The sequence below is a fragment of the Nannobrachium achirus genome (genome assembly GCF_963921795.1).
Source record: "Nannobrachium achirus genome assembly, chromosome: 23".
Lineage (NCBI taxonomy): Eukaryota > Metazoa > Chordata > Actinopteri > Myctophiformes > Myctophidae > Nannobrachium > Nannobrachium achirus.
Window position 1 is genome coordinate 18,254,527 of NC_137830.1, and position 18,080 is coordinate 18,272,606.

General features: G+C 44.3%; 1 protein-coding gene across 1 annotated transcript in view; it reads left to right on the forward strand.

Moving 5' to 3' along the window:
* ano2b (anoctamin 2b) overlaps positions 1–18,080 on the forward strand; it is a gene marked incomplete at both ends in the record, with an annotated part of 161,641 nt that overhangs the window by 8,352 nt on the left and 135,209 nt on the right. Inside the window, one exon of the mRNA XM_080754235.1 lies at positions 2,724–3,128. Coding sequence (XP_080610361.1) covers positions 2,724–3,128 — 405 coding nt within the window. The remainder of the gene's footprint in view (positions 1–2,723; positions 3,129–18,080) is intronic.

The window sequence follows — 18,080 nt, forward strand, 5'->3', positions numbered from 1 at the left end:
ACTTTTACTTGTAACAGAGTATTTCTATATTGCAGTATTGGTACTTTTAAATATGTGAGTACTTTTCCCACCACTGCACATGTGGCAGGAGACAGTGTGTGTCTGTGTGTGTAAATGATAAGGTGTGTGTGTGTGTGTGTGTGTGTGTGTGTGTGTGTGTGTGTGTGTGTGTGTGTGTGTGTGTGTGCCTGCGTGCGTGCGTGCGTGCGTGCATGGCGTGGCGTGCTGCCTGCGCGCGTGCGTGCGCGCGCGCGCCTATTCGTGTGTGTTAATCTTTTTCAAAATATATTTTAGCCTAAAAAGAGTGAATAAGTACCTCCTCCCTCAGTCTCAAGCACGCGTGCTTGAGACTCCTCAAGCACGCGTCCAATGTTGACAACCCTGCTCATTGGCGAGGTGTCCTAGCAAGTTGATTTGGCGAGTTGGAAATTTGGCGAGTGGACCTGTATTCCTCCACATTAGCCCTACAATAATTACCAAGTGATCGATGTGGCCAATCCGCGGAGGCGCTCTAATATCACTTTCTCCCAGTGGTGGGCGGCATGCATGCATGCATGCAGCATGCAGCCAGGCAGCTCTCACATCACATCACATCAGATGAGATCCCACACACTGATAGTTAGTTTCATACACATGGCAACGATCACCAGCAGCAGCATGTTGTAATTGGGTCATCAGCGCAGTCGACTGCCCCAAAACTCCAACAATTTACTTTAACGGTTAGTATCAGAATGAGAGCTGCACCGGGGGACCAGCAGGGCAGCTTAATCGTCGCTCCTTCGGAGGAGTGTTGGAAGGACTGTCAGTGATCTGATCGGACTGAGGAGTTCATAATGATACGAGGCGTGCTGCTGTCGCTCGTCTAACGGTACAAGTTCTTCGCTCTGTGCGTAAAGCGCAACAGCTATGCAGCTCTCTCCGACCGAAGACAAGATTCCTGTAAGTATAGGCTTTACCAAACTGACACTCATTCAGCGCGGATCACTTGGCCTTATAGCGTCTCTATATCTCGACGTTTTAAAAGCTTGTGTTGATTATAATTTTGAGATGTACCACGGCAGTGTTATTGTGTTAAAGTGGAAATGTAAATATTATAACGCATACGTCACTGACATTGAAGATAAGCCTATATATTTATGTATCGTATTTTCGTTTGATTTTATAGTTGAAGACCCATATTCACTGCGTGGTGATTAAAATGCTCAGGGATTTTTTTGTGTTTGATCAAGGTTATAGTAGGCCTAGGCTATTTCTCTGGAGGTTGTTTTCAAAGTTGCTGGTCACTTTGTTGCCTACTGTAGCCTATAAGCCTACATTAATATCTACACACTAGTCTACCTGAACATCAGTATCTCATCTACTGTAGCCTATAAGCCTACATTAATATCTACACACTAGTCTACCTGAACATCAGTATCTCATCATATTATATGAGATACTTAAAGTGTTGTTCCTGTGGAAATAAGCCTCGGCTTTCTAGGATCTCCTTTTAGTTGACCTTGTACCAGTGATTTGTACTGTCATGAATCTGTACTTTTTTCTATTGCAAACTTCTAATAAATTCTTCAATCAATCAATCAATCAATCAATCAATCAATCAACCAATCAATCAATCAATCAATCAAGAGTTGTTGTCTTGTTGCAGAGTAGTATAGGCCTACAGTGTTGCACTTACTGTTGAGTATTATTATTAAAAAAGAAAATAACATACATCAGATGCATATTTAAACAAGGTGTTTTTACTGTTTGTTTGGATGAGGCTCCTGCGTTCATTAAAGCTGCAATACATTCAGAACCTATTTCAATTAATAAAACGTGATTTCGGACTAATCTGTATGATACAGATTAGTCCGAAATCACGTATGGCAATTAAGCACATTAATACAATATAGTGAAGTGGACCTACATCTGCAGTGGTTGGAGGTGTACTTGTCTCCCTATACTCTCCCATTGAGTGGACACCTACTGGTTGATAAGTAGTACTGCCAAGTAGTAGCCTACTGCAAGTCAAGTACATGTACTATTTATTGTCATACCGTAATATTTCCCCTGGCCAAGGGTGGTAGAAATGTGGGCTCTCATAAGGGAGACCTGGGTTTGAGTTTCGGATTTATTGCAGCTTGAGGTACCCGACACAAACAGAAACAATTTATAATGTATCTAGGCATTTAACAGACACTTAATCCAGAGCGATTTACAATAAGCAAGGACATGCACAAGGTAATACATCAAATTCAGTAGATCAAATGCATAGAAATAGTAACCTAAAAGGTGACTGCACATAAGTCCGACTGCTCATAAGTACGTATTCCGATGGTGGTTAGGGTTAGGGTTAGGGATTAGGTTTAGGGTTAGGATTGGGTTTAGGGTTAGGTCTAGGCATAGTTTTACTGCGGTAAGGGTTAAAGTTAGGGTTAGGTACCGTCGGACAAATGGGACATCGAAACAATGACATGGCACAGAGAAATCTTGCTATTTCTACGTGTCATTATTTCGACTAAGGATTAGGGTTATTAGGGTTAGGTTTTAGGGTTAGGCATAGTTTTACTGAGGTTAGGGGTAGGTTTAGGCATAGTGGTTAACATTCACCAGGTTATAGCATTCACCAGTGTCGGCAGGTTAGCATTTCACCAGGTTAACATTCACCTGCGTCAAACAAATGGAACGTTGAAAAATATATCGACATGCTCCCCATTTCAACTCTTTCCCTCCCGCCCATACAGGTGGTGGGTTCGAGTCCCGTGGCCGACACCCCCCAGCAGGGCAGCGGAGCCGGCCTGTACTTCTCGGACGGCCGGCGGAAAGTGGACTACGTCCTGGTGTTCCACCACCGGCGGCACAGCTCCGTGCGAGTCGCGGCGGCCGCCGTCGCGGCAGCCGGCGCCGCGCACGACCGGCTCTCCATCATCTCCAACGGCAACTTCCCGACGGCGGTGGGCTCGGACGCCGCGGCGGGGGGAGGAGGAGGAGAGGGGGTGGGGGTGGGGGAGGTGTGTGTGGAGCTGGGAGGAGGAGGAGGCGCGGAGGAGGACCTCGGGGAGCCGGCCGACCGGGAGGTGGCGCTGGTCAGGGAGGAGTTCGAGGCCGGGCTGCGGGAGGCGGGGCTGGAGATAGAACGAGACAGAGAGGTGAGGGGGTGCACACATTCACACACGCAGGCACGCGCACACACCAGGCACGTGCACACATACACATCAAAGGGGGGCTTGAACCCTTGCCCTTTTATCCTTCTTTAAAAATGCCCTCTCCAGAACCATGAATGCAGTTTTTACTATGGTGAAAGAAATGCAAATGCCCTCTTTCCATGCCATACCTGAAGGCAGCGTTCAAGAGAATTGCCTTGTCCAAACTCTCCTGAACTTCAATACAGCATCTTATGTTGAAAGAATTGGCCTCTCTGTGTAGAAATCCATGCCTTTACGCCACATCTCCAGTATTGACTTGTTTATGCTTAGTTCAGTGTGGTATCAAGCATCAAAAGTAGCCGCTGCGACGCGTTGTGAGCTTGGAGGTCGGCTACTTTCGACATATTTCCACCAAAGGCCTTTATACACATTTTAGCCCATGCCTCTCTAACATTCTCTGCACATCCCTGGCACACACAAACACACACACACACACACACACACACACACACACACACACACACACACACACACACACACACACACACACACACACACACACACACACACACACACACACACACACAGAGCAAACACTTTGATCTTACCTCACACTCTGCCTCTGGTCAATGGGAGCCGTGCCAAACCTTTGCCCTGTCTTGGCCTTCCTGAATTGTTGCTTCCCTCCAGTGGGTGTGTGTGGGTGTGCACGTGCGTGCGTGCGTGCGTGCATGTGTGTATTTGTTTGAGGCAGATGAAGCAAGTTTATTTTAAGTCGAGTGGGAGATATAGAAACAGTTTGTATACACACATGCCTGCGTGTGTGTGTGCGTGTGTGTGTGTGTGTGTGTGCGCGTGTGTGTGTGTGTGTGTGTGTGTGTGTGTGTGTGTGTGTGTGTGTGTGTGTGTGTGTGTGTGTGTGTGTGTGTGTGTGTGTGTGTAAATCAGCCTGTGTGTAGGCATGCACCTACTGGCATCTGAGGACATCCACTGAGAAACAATGCTCATTTTGCTCCGTTGTTGTTGCTGCATCTCATCCTCTTCTCATCTGGTTTCCTCCTTCTCTGGTGCCCATAGGCAGTGTCTTCTACTGTTCTTTTTGAATTTGGCACTGTTTGGTCATGTGCTACTACAGTATATGCATTTGATTTAACCACTTATCACCATCCTCCGCTCTCTCTCCTATTCTCCCTCTAGTCTGACTGTCTGTCTGTGATTTAGAACAGTGGTTCTCAACCTTTACAGGAGTCGACCCCCCAAATAATCATAGTTTAACTGGGGACCCCCTCCCTCACCCTGACGAGCACTAAGAGTTGATAACACAGCTCTATTGTGAAAATAGCAGATCTACATGCTTACATGAGGCGTTGTGAGCATGTAGATCGGCTATTTTCGCAACTTCTGCCTCTAATATTTGACAATTTGGCCAAGGTTTAATTTGTCATTTTAGAGGTATTAAAAAGTCCTAAAATTGTCACTTTAGAAATGTGCAGATACCCTATACACACTTAAACTTGATGTTGTTTTGTTTACTGTTGTGTGAGAAAACAATGTTTCACAGTAAGTTAATCATCTGGGGACCCCTGGGGGTCCCGACCCACAGGCTGCAGGTTGAGAACCACTGATATAGAACATGAATCAGCATACTATAAAGTAACTACCGTATTTTCCGGACTATAAGGCGCACTTAAAAGCCTTTAATTTTCTCAAAAAACTACAGTGCGCCTTATAGTCCAGTGCGCCTTATATATGGATCATTCATTGACATTGACATTCCCTTTAGCACAGCTCCATCTGTTGGATGCATAACGCAACGGTAGCGTCTATTATGTGCGCCTTATAGTCAGGTGCGCCTTATGAAAACAGTTTGAAAATAGACCATTCATTGACAGTGCGCCTTATAGTCAGGTGCGCCTTATAGTCCAGAAAATACTGTAAGTAACTATATGCAAGAACAATACTTGCACTGATCTTGCACTTTGCCAAATGTCCAAATTATAAATTGTATTTATACTACATGCTGCCTTTACTAGCCTCGTAAACCAGCCTCCTCCGGAAAGCTAGATCTGATTTGCTTTCGAGGAAGCAAATCAGATGTAGCGTTCCGGAGGAGGCTGGTTTACGAGGCTACTTACCGTAGGCCTCTTGTACAGAACGCACACTGCACGCACACAGTATCTCAGAATGGAATGGGCAGATTGCTATGAACACCAACTATCTGAGTTATGTGACGTTTCCTCTAGTGCTACCATAAGGCCAAAATGTCACTTTTTTGAACATAGAATATCTCATAATCTAATTGGCAGATCGCATAACTATCCCTACAGATTGCCTTTCCTCTAGCGCAGTGTTTCTCAACTACTGTGCCGCGGACCTTCATGTGTGCCCTTTGGGAGGCTTTGGTGTGCCCTTTAAGAGGCTTTGGTGTGCCCTTTGAAATTTCACAGTGAAGTCACAATTTTTTTAAGTCAGTTTATCGATAGAATCGTTCACTTTGTGATACAAGCACCAAATTTGGCATGAACAATGCCTAGGACCTACTTGTTCAGAAAAGCAAGTTAGCCACTCAATTAAAAACAAATAGGGTTGGGGTCCCATTGACTTTCTATACAGTAAAATAATACAAAAATATTAATCTGCTTCAAATAGCATGTGAGGGGTCAAACTAGGGGTTTTTCATGGTGCTGAATCCATTGTAAGCATCTGTTTTGCACAAAAACATTCCTTGGGCTAGAAAGGCCACCACAACACTATGGTTTAGTGATGAGTCATCACTTTTCACCGTGGTTTTCACGCTTTTTCACGCTTTTTGGTGGCCTTTCTAGCCCAAGGAATGTTTTTCGTGCAAAACAAATGCTTGCATTGGATTCAGGCTCATGAAAAACCCTTAGTTTGACCCCTCACTTGCTACTTAAAGCAGATTTATTTTGTTGTATTATTTTACTGTATAGAAAGTCAATGGGACCCCAACCCTATTTGTTTTTAATTGAGTGGCTAACTTGCTTTTTGGAAAAAGTAGGTCCAGAGGAAACTTTGTGCAAAATTTGGTGCTTGTATCACGAAGTGAAAAATTATCTCTGTAGCCGCCGGGCTAATACCTCAATAAAGAAAAGAAAAAAGACCATTACTGCATCAACAGTAATCAACAAACTATATATAGCTAGCGCCACACTGTAAGGTTATTTAACTTATTTATCATGAAACACTAGTGAGCGGCTTTAAGGATGTCGGACAGTTTGGTTAGTTAACTCGGTGCCGCGCTGTGAGCTTGTATATCTGCTATTTTTCAATAGTTAAAGCATTAAATAATTGTAACCCTAAATGGGTTAATACGGTGCCTGCAGAACGGTTAGAGGTTAAGTGTCTTGCTCAAGGACACTTTGACACACAGACTGGGGCCGGGGGTGGAACCAGGGACCTTCTGACCTCCCTGACGGCCTCTATACCCATCCAGCCGTGGCTGCCCTCATTTTCACATCACCTCTAGGCCTGTCACAGTTATTACATAATCGTCTAATGGCAATGATTTGACATAATTGCAATTATTTTGCCATAATCATGTTGAAAAATGTACATATATTTTCCAAAATTTAAAGAATAGTGAAAATAGCAGATCTACAAGCTCCCAACGCGCCGCGTTGGGAGCTTGTAGATCGGCTATAAAGATATAAAGTTGTCGTTATATGTCAGTAATTTCTTTGTGTATTTAGGTTATGTGTCATATCTGCCATGTGCAACTTCAAAGCCTACAAGCCAAACAGGAATGTAATTTTCAACAACAAAAACACAATTAAATCGCAATCATTTGAGTGACAATTAATCGTCATGTACAGTATAATGTATAAAATAATAAGCCCTAATCGCCTCACCTCACTCGGAACCTCGACAGAGGTGATAAAAATAAGTAGCCTCCCAGCCACGAGGTCCTACTTTTATCTAATAGAAAACCATAATCTGGAGAGTAGATTTGAGCCATTCGAGGGAAAAGTGCTATTAGACGTTTAAGTGAGTTCTTCAGAGGCCAAATAGTGACTCATTCAGAATCACGATCAGGGCCGTAATCTCCTTTTTCAAAAGGACTTAGACTAATACATGAACTGTTGCCAATGAAGGGGCAGATGAGGACTTGGATATAGATAGATAGGCTACTGTAGATCAGGGGCGTCACAGGAGGGGGGGGGGGGGGGGGGGGGGAGTAGGACTGAGTTAGGGCCCAAAGTGGAGGGGCCTTAATTATTATTTTTTTAATTATACTTGAAAAATTTAAAAATAGCATCGAAAAATAGCAGATATACAACGCTGCAAGCTTGTGGATCTGCTATTTTTTGAAAAGATGTGGAAAATGTGTGCAAATCTTTGAGTATATGTATTTTTAAGCGAAAAACTAAACTAAAATTTTGCTTCTGGGGGTGTCCCTGGAACTAAATATTTTGAGATGGGGCCAAATACATGTCATTTTCGGGGTCCTTCACATGAAAAAGTTTGAGCACCACTGACATAGAAACATATATATACCTGTATATATATATATTTTTTTTTTAAAAACCTTAGAAGGATTTAGAAGACTTATAGAAACATGTAAAAAATATTTAAAGAAGAAAAAGAAGAAAAGACCTGCACAAATATTCACGATTTTTCAAAAATAGCAGATCTACAAGCTCACGCTGTGAGCTTGTATATCTGCTATTTTTCAATGGTTAAAGCACAAAATAATGCATAATAATGTGTTCCCATTCATGGGGGGCCCACAGTGAATCCTTGTACCCAGTAGGGATGTTAATCGACGCATTATTGGCGAATCGACGCGTCGCGGCCGAAAATCGACGCGTCGATCGACTTTTTTCACCTTTTTTTTTCGCTAAGCAGCAGCTGAGAGGAGAGCAGCACAACGGCGCATTACTTTAAACAACACAACGTATGCTGCACCCATCAGAACTTGCATCAAAGCCCTAATAATAATGATATAATACATAATTGCTCTTCCTTGTTAGCATGGAGTCTGTTCTCTAGAGACTAGAAGCGGAGTGACAATAAGTCCATGGAACGTGCGGGAGCGCTGACCGCTCGCTCTCATATATCCCCGGTGTGTCGCATTAACGTTAACGACGAGTAGTGTGGTTTGTGATCATCGCACACAACGGCGACGCTGCCATTAACAAGCGAGCTTTCGTGTCAAGCGTGCATGCAGAGGCAGGAGGTAAACAAAAGCATCCAGTCCATAGAGATACAGTCAGGCAAGTCAGCGCGCACTGCTATGACGCGCACATCAGCACGGTCCAGCAGTGTTTCTCAACCAGTAGTCCGCGGACCTGACTAGCGCCGCATGCATGCGAATGCACAACACATGCAGGCGGCATGCACTCGTCTCCGACACACACACACACACACACACACACACACACGGTCCTCTCACATATGGAAAACATTAACGCTTATAACGTTTTTGAACGATTAAAACCTTTTTTGGGGGAAAAACTTTTGAAAAATAAAAAAATATATATATTCTTCGACTTTTCGACTCGTACTTTTTGAGTCGCGGTGAGCGTGAGTCGATCGACGCGTCGATTTCCGATTTTTTTTCACATCCCTAGTACCCAGGGCCCAGAATTTGGTGTGACACCCCTGCTGTAGATAGATATGGTAGATACTGTAGCTGTCTTTATTTTTGTGTCATGCACCAAAGGTGCCCGGCCCATATGGACTTAAAATAATATATACAGTTACACTGATATTTATAGTGGCGCTGCTGGATGATTTAAGGCTGATATGATTTCCTTTGAGAATGTAAACTCATGTTGTTATCTGGAGCAGCGGTCACATGCACAGACCATTATGTCAGAGTATGTAGGCTACTGTATATATACAGTACAGGATATTCCAACTCGACTCAGCTTTATTTTCACGTCATTGCTCTCTGTCGCCCAAGCTCATACGTTTCAAGAAAGGTGGAAAGAGAAACATAAAAACAGGTCTCATACTACTTCTTTTTTATTTGTATTTAATATTTTTTTTCTCAAACTTTGAAATCTGAATGTCTCCTCTTAACTTTGACAGTGTACAAATGGAACCAAATGGACCCGTCAGGGTCCATTTGAGTCAACGGACTGACCTCATGCTTCCTTCTATGCATGAGGAGTCCAAGCCGCTTCTTTTCACCGGACAGACGAGGGATTCCCCGGCTGGACGTAGCGTGTGGAAGGAACACATTATTCCAACCAGTTCCTTTCCCCTCCTTCAGGCGCCCCGGCTGGCCAGGGGGAGGCAGTATAGAGAGCAGGATTACTGCATGTTTTTAATGTGAGGGTATCTACCCTAGGAGACACAGGGAGAACATGCAAACACCAAAACAGAGAGGCCCATCACTGTGATGTCAGGGGAACCACACTAACAGAAGGCCCATATATATGGAGTTCCCTGATGTCATCAATATTAAGCCCATATCTAACAAGGCGGCCAGGGCTTCATATGGGAATGCCCATATGGAGGAAGACAGCCCATATCTGTGTGGCTGGTTCTACAGACAGGGATCTCTGTATATGGGCATAAAAGGGATTGTAGGTATGATGTCAGATGTGATAGACGTCATAGGACTTTCACATAACGAAGAACTGAGTAAGCATGTTTGGAGTCTCACCGCATATCTCCATATACAGTACATGGATCTCCATATGGGTACCAGGGGTCTCCATATATGTCCGATATACATCACTGGCCAGATGGCCAAGACATGGTGCGACCCTCACCCTTTGGGGCGAGGGCGCTTGTCGCCCTTAGGCATCTTACTAAATGGTAAATGTTAAATTAGTCTGGGATCACTTCACTTTTCGGGCTTGTAACCGGTCTGGAGCGGAAACCCCAAAACGTCACGTTGTAGTACTCAAAGGACTACAATTTGCCGGAAAGATCAAACCGGATTCAGTTTTAACCCAAAATATTCCCCTGCGCTCAAGGACATACTTTTAGGGCCTACCTAATAAACTCCTTGATGCGGTGTAGTTTTGCTTTTGAAAAATTCGTTTGGTATATGCATCTTTTAGTCCAACTTTAGCGACTGGCAAGACTACACTAGGCCACTCGAACATTTTAATAGGTATTGGGGAAACAAACGGAGGGAACCAAATCAAAGCGACGCTGCTTCTTCTAGTGGTTTCCGCGCTCTAGGCGGAAACCAAACGGCCTGTTGTGAACGAACACCAGGCTTTTTCTCTGAGAAAGCCTGGTGGGCGAGGTTAATGGTAAATGGTGCATTTATATAGCGCTTTTATCCAAGGCACTTTACATAGATTTTGCAATACATTCACCCATTCACGCACACATTCATATACCGGTGGCGGAGGAAACCATGCAAGGCACCAACCTACTCACCGGGAGCAATTAGGGGTTCAGAGTCGTGCTCAAGGACCCTTCGACATTAACTCAGGGGGAGCCCGGATTCGAACTGGGAAGTGGGAACCCTTCAGGAACCCTTTGTGCTCTAATAACGGTTTCTCTACCCCTGAGCTATGCCGCCCCTAGTTGTGTGAGTAGGAACGCCTACTGTATTGTTTACACAGAGTAGAATGTGTGGCGGAGTGTTCAGTCTGGGGGCGATCTACAGTAACCGCTACCTTCACTCCATGGACTCAAAGGCCGTGGAGGCTGGCAATGGTAGTGTGTATGTACAGCAAGTAAGCGTGTGATTCGTGTGATTTTTCATTTGTTGATTTGTGTGTGTGTGGCGCGCGTGCGTGTGCGCGTGCGTGCGTGGGCCTGCATATTTATGTCTACATACTGTAGGTACTCCTGTGCACATATTCACTGAATCCGAGTGTGTGTGTAGGCCTGTCACAATTATTACATAATCGTCTAATCACAGTTATTTGACGTAATTGCAATTACTTTGTCATAATCGTTTCCATGTTGAGAAACGTTCATATATTTCAAAAATAGTGGAAATAGCCTGTAGATTTCCACTATCAATGTTTTTAATCAATGTAATCAATCTTTTTTAAATATAAAGTTTCAAAAGCCTAAAAGCCAAACAGAAATGGAATAGTCAACAACAAAAACATAATTAAATCGTTAATCGCAATTATTTGAGTGACAATTAATCGTCATGTAAAATGTCATAATCGTGACAGCCCTAATCACCTCGCCTCCCTTGGAACCTCGACAGAGGTGATAAAAATAGTTACGAGGTCCTACTTTTATCTAATAGAAAACCATATCTGGCCAGTAGATTTTAGCCATTCAGTGGCAATTATTTGAGTGACAATTCAATTAATCGTCATGTAAAATGTCATAATCGTGACAACCCTGCGTGCGTGCGTGCGTGCGGCTAGCAGGCATGCCGACTGCAGGCCAGTATTAATCAGATTGTTGACAGCGTGGCTACGGAGCCTAATCTGACAGATTAGCTGACTGACTGATAGCCCCTGATCTCTTCTGACGGGTGGTGGGTGGAGGCTCATTCTGTGCAAAGACAACACAGAACAGAACAGAGGGAAGAGGCTCACTCCAAAATTAGATGTCTTCTACGTCAGTGGTTCTCAACCTGTAGGTCGGGACCCCCAGGGGGGTGCCCAAATAATATTGGGGTGGTCCCCAGATGATTAACTTAATGTGCAACATTGTTTTCTCTCTCAACAGTAAACAAACCAACATAAAGATTAAGTGTATACAGGGTATCTGGACATTTCTAAAGTGACAATTTAAGGACTTTTTAATACCTCTAAAATGACGAATTCAACATTGGCCAAATTGTCAAATATTAGAATGTTGTGAAAATAGCAGATCTACATGCTCACAACACCTTGCAACGTGAGGCGTTGTGAGCATGTAGATCTGCTATTTTCACAATAGAACCATGTTATACTAAATGTAATGCCTGAACTCTTAGTGCTCGTCAGGGTGGGGGGTCCCCAGTTAAAATGTGATTATGTTGGTGGTAGCGGCCTGAAAAGGTTGAGAACCACTGTTCTTCGTGAACTAATTCGGCGTCATTGATATTGACTAATAAGTAGTGTAAAAAAACATCACAAGGATGCAGCTGGGACGTATCATCAGTGATGTAGCCTGGGGTCGACGGGTGTTTCGGGTCTCGCAACATCATACACCCTCGCCCAGGTGACCCAGCCGGGGTTGATCAAGTCCCGACTTACGTCCCAGTAGCTATCCACGATCAGTCCTATTAGGGAAAGACAGGGTCACTCAATGTGCAGCACCGGAACTACTCTGCCGGGATTGGGGGTACCATTCTGGCGCGTGGAAGAACTAGGCCCTATGGGTTGACTCCTGGCCGGGCTCCTCCTACGTCTCACCAGGTCCTCCCCTGCTCTCACGAGGTTCAGAACCTGTGCGTTGCACCAGACCCCAATCCAAACATTCCATTCAGCTGCTGCAGTTGAATGGCCCTCCTAAAGGCCTCACCGTGGATTTGTTGGGCTTCTTCCTCACGGAAGACACAGGCTGGGGCGCTAACCCAACCTGCTCCCGGGTGCCGTCTAAATTCCGGCCGTCAACCGAGTCTCCGGTGGTCACCAAACTATTCCTGGTTGTCACATAGTCTATTCCTATGAGCCACTATAAATAGAACTAATAGTGTAAAAAACATCACAAGGATGCAGCTGGGACGTATCATCAGTGATGTAGCCTGGGGTCGACGGGTGTTTTCGGGTCTCGCAACATCATACACCCTCGCCCAGGTGACCCAGCCGGGGTTGATCAAGTCCCGACTTACGTCCCAGTAGCTATCCACGATCAGTCCTATTAGGGAAAGACAGGGTCACTCAATGTGCAGCACCGGAACTACTCTGCCGGGATTGGGGGTACCATTCTGGCGCGTGGAAGAACTAGGCTCTATGGGTTGACTCCTGGCCGGGCTCCTCCTACGTCTCACCAGGTCCTCCCCTGCTCTCACCAGTTTCAGAACCTGTGCGTTGCACCAGACCCCAATCCAAACATTCCATTCAGCTGCTGCAGTTGAATGGCCCTCCTAAAGGCCTCACCGTGGATTTGTTGGGCTTCTTCCTCACGGAAGACACAGGCTGGGGCGCTAACCCAACCTGCTCCCGGGTGCCGTCTAAATTCCGGCCGTCAACCGAGTCTCCGGTGGTCACCAAACTATTCCTGGTTGTCATATAGTCTATTCTATGAGCCACTATAAATAGAACTAATAGTGTAAAAAACATCACAAGGATGCAGCTGGACGTATCATCAGTGATGTAGCCTGGGGTCGACGGGTGTTTCGGGTCTCGCAACATCATACACCCTCGCCCAGGTGACCCAGCCGGGGTTGATCAAGTCCCGACTTACGTCCCAGTAGCTATCCACGATCAGTCCTATTAGGGAAAGACAGGGTAAGAATAATATTAAGAATAATTCAATTTCTTAGTTTACAAAAGATAAAATCAGCATACAAAAGTTATTTGTATGCTGTACAATTACTCGACACAATGATATTGTGTCGTTAAGATACCACAAACATGCTAATAACCTTCCAGTGTGCAGCTATTGTTCTAACTTATTCTTGTATGTTTATAATAAATATATTCTACAATACATATACCTCTAATATTTGAACACTCAGTTTATGTTAAATTCAGAGTTAACCGTTTGTTGAAACAACAAGCTCCCGTTCATAGGGTCTTGCCTGCTAACCAGCATGCCAAAACAACACAAAAGCTAATGTTGGTTAGAGTAAAATGTATTAAATTGAGTCAATTTGGTGAAGTATGTTAAAGGTGATACACCATGAAATTTCACTTTTCCTATTTTAAAACCTTTTTTTGGGGTCCCACTAGCACCTTCTATCCTCACAAAGTCCCATTTCTGACTGTTGTGTCTTTCTCTGGTTTTGAGAAGGCGAAGGTTAAAAGTATCCCACGGGTTCTCAAAACAGGCTGTCCAGATTTGCTGCCGATTGTGACGTCATCTGCCGATTGTGACGTCATCACAAAAAAAACTAAAAACTAAAACATTTTGTTTTTTTCAAAAAAAAATCTTTTTTCAAAAAAACATTTTTTTTTCAAAAAGATTTTGGGGGGGGGGGGCGCAGTTCAGGCCAAAGGTGGTACTGCAGCTGAAACGCTCAGAGCCATTCAAAAATGAGAGAGGCTCTCTATTCAGGAGTGTTAATTTAGCCTCAAACCTTTTGAAAAACGTTTTTGGGACATAAACAATATGACATAAATACTTTTTAAATGCATGGTGTATCACCTTTAATTCAGAAGGACATCTCTGATTGTGACATCAAAGAAAAGGACCCGCACACTGTCATGAACTTGCAAAAGAAGTTCCTGACAGTGTGGAGGTCTTTTTCTTTGATGTAACTACCGGTATCAGAGATCGCTTTCTCAATATGCACTTTTTGTCCTACGCACCTGTCACAAACCTTTGGGGTGTGCGTCAGTCTTTTTCTAAAAAGAAGCACATTAATAAAAACGAGCTGTACTGCCACCATCACACACACACACTTTCACATCTTTCACATTCTCAGCCAAGAATGCACAAGCAGCATGATCTGGGTTTGCATACTTTTGTGAATGTAGTGGCCCTTATGAGTCCTTATGAGGGTGGTGAGTGTTGTTGTCTCTGCTAGGAGAGTATGTTTTCACCCCTGTCCGTCCGTCTGTCCGTGTGTCTGTCCGTCCGTCCGTCCATGTGTCCGATTAGTTTGTTAACAGCTAATCTCTGGCGCCGTTGGCCCGGTCGCTGCCAAACAGTGCACACACACTCCCTGGATGCCAATTCCGAACCGTTGCCACACACTTCTCACATGGACCTGTTCTAGTGCCACCATGAGGCCTAGTTGCTCCCGGTGAGCAGGATGGTGCCTTGCATGGTTTTCCTCCACCATTGGTGTGTGAATGTGTGTGTAAACTGTGAATGGGTGAATGTAATGCACAATCTCTGTAAAGCGCCTTGGATAAATGCACCATTTACCATTGTATTTACCATTTAGAGGGACGCGGCCTGGCGTGCACACGCGTGCACACGCGTGCACCGTTCCGTGCTGTTCCTGCGCATGAAAAGGTTACTAGCCACACAACGTTAGCCTGACTGCGAGCGTCAGACTCAATCACACACTTCGTTTTGGGATTGAGTCTGAGCCTGGGGACGGAGATTCTACTTCAGCGGGGGCGGGGTAAAGCCTATTGACGTCACACACACACAAACATACACACACACAGCCCCGCCGTGTCGCCGTGACATTGCAAAAATACGTTATTTCTCATAACATATTATATGACTGCATGTTTACGTTAGTGCAAAATGGTATTAAAACGTAATGAAACGGCACTATTCTATAGTTTATTAAAAGAATTCGAGTCGAGTCTGACTCCGCCATGACAGTTTTCACGGACCAATCAGAGTCCACTAGCGGCTCACGTGGGCAGAAGAGCACCAATCAGAGTCCACTACGGAATCTCACGTGGGCAGAACAGCTCCGAAGGGAGGGGGCTGGGACCGGACCAGCATACCACGTGCCTCAAGTCTACAGCCCTGATTGGCCCATTCAATGCGCCCGCTCTTCAGGCGCGCTTGAAATAAAATAAAATATCTCCGGGTTCAGTCCACGCTACACACCACCCACCAACAGGGGGTGGTGATGTGCGGACTGAAGTATCAGGCTAACACAACGTGGCACCCCGTTTTACGACCATTAATTACATCACTGCTTACGCAGATGACGAGAGTGACTCAACACATGTATGTACATGGGTCAATCAGATCATAATCATGATGGTAATTCATAACACAAATGGTCAGTGCGGATACTAGACGGTAAACATTGACGCATGGATTCCAGTAGAGTAATTGGTAGAGAATTATCCACCGACTGAAAATGCTACTTGTGCTGTTGCTTTCCTACCGTAGTCTCACTTAGTCAGAAGATCTCGGATTCTCTGAACCTTGTTGATCGTCTGTTTAGGGCTGTCACAGTTATTACATAATCGTCTAATCGCAATTATTTGACATAATCGCGATTATTTTTCATAATCGTCATAATTGTTTCCATGTTGAAAAATTTTCATTTCTTTTTTTTAAGTCAAAAATAGTGAAATAGCAGATCTACAAGCTCACAACGCGTCGCAATGCGACACGTTGTGAGCTTGTAGATCGGTCTATTTCCACTATCAATGTTCTTTTTTAAGTGTAAAGTTGTCATATATGTCATTCATTTCTTTGTACATTTAGGTTATGTGTCATATCTACCATGTGCAACTTCAAAGCCTAAAAGCCAAACAGAAATGTAATCGCAATTATTTGAGTGACAATTAATCGTCATGTAAAATGGCATAATCGTGAGTCGTGACAGCCCTACTCCGAACCTTGTAGATCGTCTGTTTTCAGCTAAGAATTGGTGTAGAGGGGAAAGGGGGGACCAAGCATAGACGCCTGGTGGGAAGCCAGTCAACAAACAAAGTATACACTAGTACGGTTGAAGTGCTCAACATCCAACTTGTGTCTGTCTGAGGACTTTACCTTTGATCTAGCGGGGGACCTTCTCTTGTTGCACCCTTTTTAATTAAGTTGAAGGAAGACATTAATTTGGACAGTGGAATTGGATCCGTGGTCGGTTTCTGTCCGCCTGGGACATTGATAAGGTGAAGGGTTTGGATTAAGTGTTTTGTAAGATGTCCCACCTCTTAAGAGATTGATTTCCTTCTCTTCAGTCTTCAGATTAGTCACTGGGTGGGGGAAGTCCAGAGGGGTTTAGAGTAGCCCAGCCCAGGGGTGTCGCAACAAAATTCTGGGCCCTGGGTACAAGGATTCAATGCGGGCCCCCCCATGAATGTTCTTCATAGGGGAGGGGGTTTAACCCATTTAGATTGGGAACGCATTATTTTGTGCTATTGAAAAATAGCAGATATACAAGCTCACAGCCCGGCACCGAGTGCCGCGCTGCGAGCTTGTAGATCTGCTATTTTGAAAAATCGTGAACATTTTCAAATCCTTCTAAGGTTTTTTTTTTTGAAAAAAACTATGTTTCTATGTCAGTGGTGCTCAAACCTTTTCATGTGAAGGACCCCCAAAATGATATGTATTTGGCCACGGACTCCCATCTCAAAATATTTAGTTCCAGGGACCCACCAGAAGCAGAATTTGAGTTGCAAATGTTCGCTTTTAGCTTTTTTTCAATAGCTAAAGTATGAAATTATTAAGGCCCCTCCACCTTGGGCCCTAGTAACTCAGTCCAAGTTTAGCTGCACTTGAACAACCATTCCAGGCTGCCATATCCAGCCCCAAGAAAGTTAAGAAACCGTAGAAACCTGGGTAAAAAACGGACAAATGGGCGTGCGCATGAGGATTCTCATCTTTGCTATACCGCTGAACTGAAACACTGCCCACCCCCCCCCCCCCCCCTTCTCTCTCAATACAATTCAGTTCAATTTATTGTCCAGAATATATGAATAGATTCCGGTATATTAGACCATTTACCATATTTGGTAAATAAAACACGGTTCTGTAAATAATACACGCTCGCAGCCAGGCACACACAACAAACACATTATATTTATATATTTGCGTCTATATTTATATGCCGGTGACAGCTGCTGGCGCCGTAGGAAGTCCTCAAATGTCAAATGTTAGTCAAATGTCAACACGGCCCCCATACCTCATCCATCAGTGTATGGCCTACTCTCCATACGGCCATCCATCACCTACTCTCCTCCATAGCCCACATCCAAGCATAAACACATCCACAGATTACCTTATGTTACCTCTTGTGCGGCATGCCATGTCCTCAACTGTATTTTGCTGTTGTTGGGTGGAAACCATGTATGTCCAAAATAGGGATGTCACTAACGGTTAATTTAGTAACCGGTTAGCCGTCAGCAATAACCGGTTAATTAATGTTTTTTAATTATTATTTTTTTTTTATTTTATTTTTTTTTCCTTTTTTTTTTTTGCTGCGCTGTTGAGATGAGGGTGCAAATGCACCCAAAACATGATCGCCCCCCGCCCCGG